Here is an 11,626-nt window from a genome sequence, read left to right on the forward strand (position 1 = left end):
GAATCTCTCTTGGGATTAATCCCTGTGGAACAGAAGCGGCTTATGAAATTGCTTTTAATGAATGCAGTTGGTTAGCATAGGAAGCAGCAGGTCTGTAGCTTCTGCAGCTGTGTGCTGCGCAACTGAGGGGGCCTGTTTTCACCCCAGAGGAGTGAGGTGTGCTGGAGTACCTTGGGCTAGATACTGCTCTGCTGAAGAAAATGCAAGGGAGGTAGATGAAGTGTTTTAAAAACTCCCCAAGAGGAGTAGCAAAAGTTGGCAGTTTGGTCCCTAGCTTCTTCACTGTCCCCTTCTGCATACCAAAAGGCATAGAGCCCATATTTTATGCCAGCTGGGAGAAAAATGCCCAACTACCTTCTAGACTGATGTAAAGGTGACTTCAGCCATTCTCCCTGCCACCCAGCCTCAAGCTTATTTTAATTTATTTTTTTCACAAAACAAAAACATGTAATTGCATTACATATTTTCCATAGTTAGAGTTCCCTTATTTCAGTTTTAGAAAATCATTTAGATAACCTCTACAAAGATCTTTTTGAGTAGTGGGTAATGGGAAATCTCTTCCATGGGAAATAAATGGATGCTACGCCATGTTGGACTTGTCTCTTTTGGAAGTACCTTGTGGGGCAGACAAGTCTTTTTGAGAAGGCCACATCCCACCCACCATTAAAATGGTAGATTCCTGGGTAGTTCTGATTTACTTTTCCACTGCTGGGCCGCAGTCAGAAGAAAACCTATTAATTCTTTAGGACCTTTAACACAACTTGAGCTACGGTCTAGTATGAGGAGTGCCAAGGCTGGGTTAGGCTGCAAAGCTTGTTTTGCAGCAATAGAAATAACCCCCAACTCTCTCTGAACCCGCCCCATCCCTCCTCTCTTTAAAAGAGGCTTCTGCTTTGGTCAAACTCAGCTGTGGTATTCAGATGAACATTTTCAGATTAATGTGTTTTCTCTCCCTTTCTTTGTCTCTCCTCCTTCCCCCTCCCACCCTCATTTCCTTCATCCCTGCAGGTCAGTGTTGAAGTCTTGGTAGAATATCCTTTTTTTGTATTTGGACAAGGTTGGTCATCCTGCTGCCCTGAGAGAACAAGCCAGCTCTTTGATTTGCCATGTTCCAAACTCTCTGTTGGGGACGTCTGCATATCACTTACACTCAAGAATCTGAAGAACGGCTCCGTCAAAAAGGGCCAGTCCATGGACTCAACTAGCATCTTGCTGAAGCACTCTAAGAATGAGAGTCTAACTGGTAGTAGACATAGGTATGCAGAGCAGGAAAACGGGATTGATCAGGGAAGTGCAAAGATGTCATCTGAGAATGGCGAACTGAAGTTTCCAGACAAAATAGGATTGCCTGCAGCATCTTTGCTCACCAAATCAGAACCCAGCAAGCCCACGGCAACGAGGAAGAGGAGGTGGTCTGCCCCCGAAACACGGAAATTAGAGAAGTCAGACGAGGAGCCACCGTTGACTCTCCCCAAACCTTCTTTTATTCCTCAGGAGGTTAAGATTTGCATTGAAGGGCGATCCAATGTAGGCAAGTGAAGTCTGTTTAGGGAAAAGGAAATTAGGCTACCCCTTGTCATTTTTATCCAGATTACTGTACTGTAGGCTATAATAACCCAGTATTTACATGTTATCATCTTATTTTAGGTTTATGTTATAACCTTGTTGTTATAGTTGCAGCTGGTATTATGCAGGAGACTGGTGCATACTCCCCACACCCCTCAAGTGTTCTTTCGTGATTATTTTTATCGGGAGCTACAGAAAGGGGCAGTATCTGCTTCATCCCCACCCTTTGTGGAAGCAAATGTTGTTGCCATGACTCCTGTTTCTCCGCCACTTCAAGCAGAATAAGCCTTGGCTGTCTTTGGCGAGGGGATGGGAAGGGAGGGAAGTGTACCAGAGACAAACACTAATGTCTGATTCATTGGGAGGGCGGATGTCCCATGGCAGCGTGGCTTGGTCCTTCTCTCAGCTAGCAGCTGTTGGGAGGCCAATCCAGAGGCAGTATCAGAGAAACACCAGAGAAACTCTGAGGCTTGTACCGTAAAACCACTTTTTAAATTCCTCCCCGCCCCTCCGAAGTTTGCCACATATTTCCCATCTCCCCACCCCCCACTCCAACTACATCCTCTGCCCCACAATGGGAGCCTGACTGCACTATTTTTTTTTTTATCATTCTCAGAGGCTGCCATACAGACATTTCATCTCCACTTGCTAGTACAGCTGCATTGCAAGGGTGCAGCAAATATTAATAATTTATTATTTATACCCCGCCCATCTGGCTGGGCCTCCCCAGCCACTCTGGGTGGCTTCCATAGAAACCAAAAATACAGTAAAATATCACACGTTAAAAACTTCCCTGAACAGGGCTGCCTTAAGATGTCTTCTGAATGTCAGGTGGTTGTTTATCGCTTTGACATCTGCTGGAAGGGCGTTCCACAGGGCGGGCGCCACTACCGAGAAGGCCCTCTGCCTGCTTCCCTGTAGCTTTGCTTCTCGCAATGAGGGAACTGCCAGAAGGCCCTCTGCGCTGGACCTCAGCGTCCGGGCAGAATGATGGGGGTGGAGACGCTCCTTCAGGTATACTGGACCGAGGCCGTTTATAGTTTATAGACCGCTCCTTGCTTTGCTAACACTGGGAATTTCTTTAAAGTAGGACATTGTTGCCATAGGCCTAGCAAACTCTGGGAGACCCCTGCATGGGTTCATCATCATTGCTTCTGTACAGGGTCAGAGAGAGAGTTTTGCCACTGACATTTGCTTCCACAAGGTAAATATGCACTGCCCCTTTGGGAGAGTGGACATAACAGTTGTTTGCATTTTAGGTTGCAAATACTTGTCTTTTAACTTTAGTACTGTTGTTAGTTCCTGACTATGGACAACTAGTGCCACTTTTTTTTCAAATTTCAGTGTGACACAAGAAAGTGGATGTCGAAGATGAACATAGAATGTCTTTAAGCACTTAAAATGCTGTTTCACACTTTCGTTGCCGAACATCTTGGCTTAACACTCAGCAAGTACTGTATCTCATTTTAATCTCTTCAATGAGAGAGAGAGGAAAAGAAAAGAAAACCGATCTCTTCACACTGTTAAACTACATGCAAACTATGTAGAGGGTTGTTGTTTTTTCACAAGCAAGATGTTGAAAGTTTTTCATGTGGTTTCAAAGGGATGAATGTGAATTATGAACTGGTATGTGACAGTCATTGTCCACGAGGACTACTTAATAGGAGGCACTTTTAAAACTTTAATGCTTGTGAAAGAGTTAAAGGCATATGCGAGCTGACAGATAATAAAAGAGTAAGAGAGAGTATAAAAGAAAGAGAAGAAAAAAAATCATTATTGTCCAGTGTTTTTGAAAAAGATGGACTTTAAAGAATCTTGCAATTTGCACATCTTGAGTTTATCATTTGTGTGGTATTCCTGCAGTTTTTACCTAATAATTTTTGGGAAAGGGAGAGGGACTGAAGAAGCTTAAACAAATGTAGCAATTACTTACTAACCTGCCTAAACTCTAGGCCATTTTTATAGGGTTAGGTTTCCTTTCAACCTTTTTATTTCCTTACCATATCTGTCACCCTGAACCAGGACAAAGTCTGAGAATTTCTCTTCAGATTTGCTCAGTTTCCATAAGAGAGATTTTGACACAGAAGCAAGTTTTGGTTTTTCATTTTACTTCTAATCCTTCTTTATTTTATTATTGTGAATACTACTCTTTGTTACTTTGAAGAACTTCTTTTCCATTAGTAGTACAATGTAGATGTCAAAAGTTTGGTACAAAACAGGACAATGGGTAGAAAGTTTACCCAGTTAAGCTCTTTTATTCTTGGCAGTGTTACTGTTCCCACAAATCTGAAACAAATTTAAGAGTGGATCTAGAGGTCCTAACTCCTGCTGATTTCTATGGCTTCCATCTTGAAACCAGTTCCTGACAGAGCCACATTAATGCCCTAGTGACTACTCACAGACAAGTGATCTGATGACACCCGCCTATGAATAATTCACATGAATAAAGACACAGCTAAGTCTAGTTAATTAAAATACTGCATTAATTTTTGAAGCTTTAAGATTAGGATCTCCTGATGAGATATTATGGGCATTTTCACACACAAGGCTTAATTTGGGCTCTCCTTGAGTTGGTCTATAATGTGAATCTAAAATTGATGTTGGCACGTTCTATCCATGTTAACATTGTTCTCATGTGGTACAGATATTATATGAGAGCTCAAATACGGGCTTAGCATTGTGTATGAAAATGGCATAAGAAGTTATTAACATCAGTTGCTTTCTCCTTTTCAGGGGTGGGTGGGTATGAATCCTCTTCTTCCCCCACTTGCAATTACTTTAGGATGCAATCCTTCTTATCAGGGGTGGGTGAGTGGACATGAGTTTTCTTCTTTCCCCACTTGCAATTATTCTTGGATGCAATCTAAAGCCAGGGCATGTTGCTTGGGTGAACAGAGGCTGCTTACCCCTGATTTGTTTTCCATTATCATTCCGCATGCCTTAGGGTAGCCACTATCCTCAAAGCGGCCTTGTCCGGGGAATGAATGAAGCAGAAAAGGCCAATTCGAACACCCCTGGCACTCAGGTGAAGGGTAATCTGTGACCTCAGTCTCAGCTCAACCAATATTTAGTTGAGATACTTGCCCAACGGGAGTTCATCTCCCTTGATCGATACTTGGACTGTGAATGTGGCTTTGCTGGTTGCGTTCGGCCTCTGCAAATCTGAGGCCCTTTCAGATCAAGAATCGAAATTACAGATATCAGAACAGAACCCAGAATGAACAGATTCCTCCAATGTTCATTCCTCATCTTTTGCTTAAATATAATACGTTTTAAGGAGAAAAAAATAACTGCCATTCTACCCTTCCCTTCGATTCTTATGTCTCTTTGTTTGTTACTTGAACCTTAGCTCACACCAGAACTAATCATTTTTGTACCATTTTCTGGGGTGCACCAAAAATGTGTTTAAGTTTTAAAGTAGCTTGAAATCTGTCTTGAATTGAATTGAATTGTAACCTCTCAGTAATTTACCAAATAGCTGAGCAGGTTCATCCTCACAATCACACTGCTTATTTAGTGCTGTAATTATTTTTTTTCAACATTTCTGCTCAGAGAACTTGCTTAATCTTCCATAAACTCTGCTCAGGGCACTTTCAATTTATTGTTTATTGGAATTTTATTTTGGCTTCTTTTTTTGTTTGTTTGTTGTTTTGTTTTTCGTTTCAACCTCTGACGGCAAGAGGACTAGAGAGACAGGGGGCAAAAAAATCCCTATTTCGTTCCCATCAGTACCACTATTTTCACATGTACTCGGAGAGCATCAAACATAAAAGGAAGCAGGGATCATGAAACTGACCGTATCTATAAAACTAACACTAACAAGTAAAAAAAAAAAAATCAACAACAATAATAATAATAATTAAAGGTTGGAGCAATAGGAATGTATTTTGTTCACTGCTTGCATTGCAGACTTAGAATCCTGCAGTTGTTGCTTCCTTCCAAACATTGTTCCCCTTTGTTGTTTGCTTCTTTTTTTTTTAGCATGTGCAATATTTTATGTGCCAATTTAAGATTCACCCACACGGTGATGGCTTGACCTTCCCACCCCCCTTTTGTGTGTGTTTAAATCTAGGGCCCTACACTTCCCTCCATGTTAGGCACAGAGTGTTTCTGGGTGCAAGTATGTTTGGCACACATGGAGCAAGGGCTCTGTACAGCTCTTGATTCTACTCTACCTGGCCTCCACATTCAAAGCAGGGTGGGAAATCTAGATAGAGGGGGCGGGAAATAGATAATATTCCTCCCTGGAAGGACTTTGAAGGTGGGGAGGATGGCCCTGGGGTGGGAGAGATTCTGTGAATACAAGCAATTATAAACTGCTTGGATGAGAGCCAGCAGTCTTCTGCAGCCTCACCATGTCGCATTTTTATGCCCGTAACTATTACTAAACCATCTTCTTTATTGTTGATAAAATTTAGCCCTGTGCAGAGGAGGAAGAACACATGCACACTGTGCTTCTTAACTCTCCGTGACCAAGGAAAAAGCTCATTTGGCTGCTGGAACACCCCAAGTTGCGTTTCTTGGTTGTGGTAAGGAACGGATAATTTGTGGGCCAGTTCTGTGACGTTTTTATGTGCCGCATTTTTGAAAATGACTCGAGGTGAGTTCTGGTCCTGCTGATGTCTGCAGTGAGGGCTCTGTTGAGTCCTCTGTCCTCCTCACCAATTGGAATAGGATTTGAGTCTTGGGCTTCTAAAGTGCCTTAGTTTGTTTTGGAAAAGGCACCTAATTTCAAGTGAAAAATTATTTTAACCCCATTGGGCTGCTCCTATAAACTCTCATTCACAGAATCGCTCCCTTCCCACTTCCTTCTCACGGATTAAATAGCAATTGGTGGGCATGGAGAACATGTTAAGGTTAATTTCGTTGTAAGAGGCCTTTCTGTACAGTGTCTACATGGCAATATTAACTGACACCAGTCTTTCCTCTTTGTTTTTGTACCAGACCTGTTTTAGTTTACAGCAAAACTCATACAATCACCAATAAAATTAGTCAGGGCAAAGAAAAAGAAAAAACCAGAACCTCTTTATAGGAATTTCTAAATAAATATATCTATATCTATATATCTATATCTATGTATAAAATGACTGTTCCTTGTAGTGTTTAACTTAGATGTCATTTCAGTTTGTTTGGGCTACATCATGAGGGTTTCAGAGTGCGATGTCACTTACCTCGTATCCTGTAAGTTATACCTGGACTATTCTGTGTTGTGTTTTTTATTCCCTCCCATGCATCTTCCTTCCCCACCCCCATTGCCCTTTCCTGGAAGAAAAAAAAATGCATGTCTTATCCCTCTATTTTAATCCTGGTGTCACTTTTGAATTGGTGGGAGGAGGGCAGTTTTGAGCCAGGAAGTGACATCACTACTCGTTTCCCTAAATCAAGGAACATTTTGAAACCTTTCACACCTCTTACTCAGGGATGGGGCTGGCGTGTGGTACACTGAGGTGACCAGAAGGAGCACTTTTTCTGCTCTGGAGTAGGGATGTTCAATTCCAAGGAAACGTTTGGATTTCTTGCATGGTCGTGGATTAACTTCCCAGATTTATCATGTAGATTGCAACATAAAGCAGCAGGTCTAGTGTGAACTGTAGCTTTCAGTTGTGGAAAAAAATTGCTCTGTGAACAGTGGCTTGTTTGGCTTTGATATGTTGCCAAGCAATTGGGGTGGGGGGGTGGGGCGGGATCACAACAATGATATTGTTTGAGTAGGAAATGAGAGTGCTATCTTGAAGTCAATCGCATAATGTTTATTCTTGTTTCCAGACATTGGTTTCTAAACATTTTTTAAAAAATAAAAACGATGCCATATACATCCAGGCCACAGTGTTGCAAATCTTTACACCGTCAGACTCAATCCTACAAGGGAGTAGTTGTGGTTCTCCCAAATTCTTTGAATATGTAGGGTCATCTTTTTTGAGATCCTGAATCTATCTGCGCTGAACAATATATTCTTAGACCAGTCCATTCAAAAACAATGCTTTTAAATTCATGGCTAGGCCCTCTCTCCTTCTCACTTTGCAGCATTGGAGCTATCATAACTTGGGGTGCATTATTTCAGATGTTGCCACCCGCCGAACTTTGGTGTGTTTGGGTGCCTGTGACTTTTAACCTTCTCATAAGCACGTCATTTCACCTTTAACAGCAACAGTGTGGTTATCATTCATTTTTTTCAGAACACATCAGAGAAATTATTACTCACGAGCTGCGTGGGCTTACCCACAAGCAGTTCGGAAATAATGAAATGGGCAACCAAAGCAGCCGTTATGTGACCCAAACTGCAAAGGTAACAGAACACACTAGTAATTGCCTGCCTGGATTGACACTGTTGGCCTTGTGGCATCCGTCCATGGGTTGAAATCCAAAAGTACCCTTCTGCGTGCGGAAGATGTTTTTTGTGTGCATGAAAGGGCTGTTTTACAGCTCTCATGCAAGTAGAAGAATGCAAATGACCATAGAACCTACCTTATTATCATCCCATACGAACAATTCTGCTATTGCTTGCACAAGTGAACTAGTGGCTCTCTTCCTTTTTTTTGCTCACAGTTCATTGGATCCCGCCCCTGATTTTTATCTGCTTTAAGAAAACTGAGTCCTCTTGTGTCACATCCACTATGAACTGAACTCTGTTAACAGCAATATGTGACCTGCACTTTCTTTTTCTGCCCCCATCGCCACAGGTAGCAGTGCTGTCCAACTTAGGGACAGGCACTGTGATAGCGTGAAGATAAGGGAAATTGTTCTATATGTTTTTAAGCAGAATGTGGTTAGTGCTTTTGCTTTTTTATGTTTAACCCTGGCAATTCCTGAAAAATAAGATAAATGAATAGCGTCCCAAATTGTGACTGTTGTTTTTTGAGAGCACAGGACTATTCTGTTGATTTCTTTCGTAGTTTCCAAGAGCAGTATTCTGTTTTTCTGTTGATAGGGAAATTCCAAACAAGTTGCACACTTCTACTCCAGAGTTCAATTTCTTTTACATAGACGACCTCGCTTCAGACGTGTTACCTTACTGATAGGATCTTTACTTGTAGCACTATTAACTCGTGGGAATATTTTTTTACGTGAACCTAATTTGATGAGAAGCTTAAACAAACTTTTTTGAAGCACTCACATTGAGAGGAGTACAGGTAATGTTTTTTAAAAAAAAATTGCACAAAAGAAACATGAATGTTGGAATGATTCATTCAGTGTTTGAAAAGCGATGGATATGTTGAAATAGTGTGTTGTTTGTAAAAATGAAATAAAAGTACAAAAGCCGAGAAAGGGTGAAAGTTACATGTTATTTGTATATAGAAAACTCTCACGTCTAGGTGATCCGATTGTATTGGTTCTGGCTGGAAAGAAATGCTAATTAACAGGTTTTTCAAAGACAACTATGCTTACTTTTGTATTTGTATTACATGAATTCCGTTGTTGGGGCAGGGGAGAATGATTCACCATCATGCTACAATTTGTCCCCTTTTCAATTTTGATTTTGAACTTGATTAGGAAGTCTTAACTCCTTCTAGGGATGGTGATCTGTATGTCTTCTGCACTTCCTGTTCTTTATTTTTTTTATTTTTAAGAAAAAGAACCCAAAGAATTTAATACTGAACAAGAAGTGTTTGTCACCAGGGGTTCTTGAACCACAAAAAGGCAAGAAGGAATGAGCAATTTGTGTCCCATAATTCCACATAACCTCTCACAGAGCACGCACGCAAACCTCATTGGCGCCTGGAGGTATTGAAGACATGATTTAAGTTACTCTAGCAGTTTTGCAGAAAGTTTTGAATTTTTTCATTTGGTTTGATATATAAAATATATATTACTAGCACACACACACAAAAACCTGAAGGGAATTTAGGAATATAAATATTTCTGGGGTAAAGGTGTAAAATTAATTTATAATAGGGAGTCCTTAAAAGGGGCTGGGGGCTGATTGATAGTTGTCTGAATCCTTCTCCCCTTCCCCCCTTCCAGTCTGTAGTAATAATCCAAGTTTCTGTTCTGGCATTAAATATGGAGGGGGGATATAATTCTATATTCAAATGGCCCCTTCAGGTGCAGAAAGATGGCCTCTCACACAATAAAATGAAGTGCATTTGGTCAAGGAGTGCTTCTACAATGGGGATTGCAAAATCTGTGGTTTTTCTCATTGTGCTCGGAAAGGACTCGAGTCTTCCACTGAGAATGAATCAGAGGCTTCACCCAAGGTTGCTTTTGTTTGTTCATTTTCCTTTTGCTTGATTGAAGCTCTTGTTCACTTTTTCCTCAGCCATACAATAGGCAGCCATTGGAGGTGTCGTCTGCAATAGGACTTAACTCACTGGTGCTGGAACTGCTGTATAATACTGCAAGTCACCTTCACTGAGGTCTGTGACAAGTGATGCTATAGAGGTCCAGATCATAGGCACTTGCCACTTTCAAAGGGGTGTGTGTGTGTTTGGGGGTGGCTAGTGAACTGTTTACAGCCACTGAATGCTTAGTCTAGGAAACTTTGGGGCTGCAATCATCCTTCAAATGTGTTGATTTTGTTGAGTTATAAAACTAGTAGAGGGAGACAAACTTATACCAGCAGAAGAGCTGGCCACCAAGAAAGTGCTCTGAAAATTAGAAGCCTTTCAGTGTATATATGTGCAATTCCTCTTGAGATTGTTATCTCCATAGAGAGGGCAATTACATTTTAAAATGGCTGCCAATAAATCTTCACCAACCTGAAGCAAAAGCCAAAGGAGGAACAAAATAAGTACAGATATTCATTGCCCAGAGAAATGATAACAGTTCTGATACATGTTGAACATTTTAAGGCTGTATAGCTGGCAGAAGATAAAACCTTCCGATTGATTGATCTGGATGTAAATTTGGCTTACATACTTGAGAAGTAGACTGATAGTTTAGATTTACTTGCAAACTGTTCTGTGTCTATTTAAGTTTAACCCCAGAAGGCAGTCCTTAAGTACTTGAAAGGCCTCAAAATGTTGTTTCTGGGCAATAAATATCTGCACTTACTTAGCTGGTTGGAGTTCTCATGTTTTCTATTGTATTCCAGAACTGTTGCCTCTCAAATTATTCTATTAGGATACGAAGCTTATCTTTGGTTACTCCCAACAGCCAATACTGAAAATACCTTTAAAAATATATATACGTAACATCACTAAATACTTGTCTTTCTGATACATCTAAATAGGGAACTTTGAGGCCCTTACTTTCAATTTGGTAGCAATCTTGTCAACATTACAAGCATCCAGCAAGTTCTTGAGGAAAGAAGCATTGCAAAGTCAGTAGGTGGTTCATACTGGCTTCTTTCCCTTATTCAAATGACTGAAAAATACACTTTCAATGTCCTGCTTAGTGTTGGCATAGGAAAAGGGGTATCATAGCTTTATGCTGAGGTCATATTGGGCTGCAATGGCCAGTACAAAGGAGAAATGTGGAGGGAATAATGTTTTGCACCTTATAGAAAAGAGGAGAAAAAAATTAAGTGCATACAGACATAGGTAAGAGCTTTTATTGTGACAAGAGAACCTTTTTCCATATGCGTGCATACTCTCTGTAATTCCAGTGTAAAATATTGTACTTGCACTAGCTTTTTTAAAACAAATATAAAAAATGGAAGAATTCATATTCTATTTTCTAATCGTGGTGTGTCTATTTGTAGGATACACTCGCGTCTGTTTATTGAATTTTATGGTCCCTTTCTTTGATGGTGCTTGCAGGTTTTCTAGGTAGAAATTATTTCATTATTATAATAAAACAATGTTTGATTCAAAATTTGAACAAAATTGTTTTAAAGAAATTGTCTGTATACCAGTACAAGTTTATTGTTTCAGTATACTCGTACTAATAAAAATAACAGTGCCAATTGCAAATAAGTGTTCTTTGTTGTGTATGAATTAAGAAAGACGTGGGAGTCAGTTTGTTTCATTTTTTAAAATAGCAGTTTGTCCATATGAAAGTTTACCCTGAGGTTCATCTTTGTGACAAGGAGGGTTTTTTTTTTTAAAAAAAAAAAATAGAATAATAAAACATATTTATTTTTTTCCATAATAAAATATACACAGAAGTTGATGCATATTGC

General features: G+C 40.3%; 1 protein-coding gene across 21 annotated transcripts in view; it reads left to right on the forward strand.

Moving 5' to 3' along the window:
* Positions 1 to 10,684, forward strand: part of ATXN1 (ataxin 1) — a 224,714-nt gene extending 214,030 nt beyond the window's left edge. For all 21 annotated transcript variants that reach the window (XM_079983278.1, XM_079983281.1, XM_079983279.1 and 18 more), the window contains one exon: positions 1,009 to 10,684. In XM_079983278.1, coding sequence (XP_079839404.1) covers positions 1,009 to 1,539 — 531 coding nt within the window. In that variant the 3' untranslated portion in view covers positions 1,540 to 10,684. The remainder of the gene's footprint in view (positions 1 to 1,008) is intronic.
* The last annotated feature ends 942 nt before the right edge of the window (positions 10,685 to 11,626 follow it).

This window comes from Podarcis cretensis (genome assembly GCF_951804945.1).
Source record: "Podarcis cretensis genome assembly, chromosome: 7".
Taxonomy (NCBI): Eukaryota; Metazoa; Chordata; class Lepidosauria; order Squamata; family Lacertidae; genus Podarcis; species Podarcis cretensis.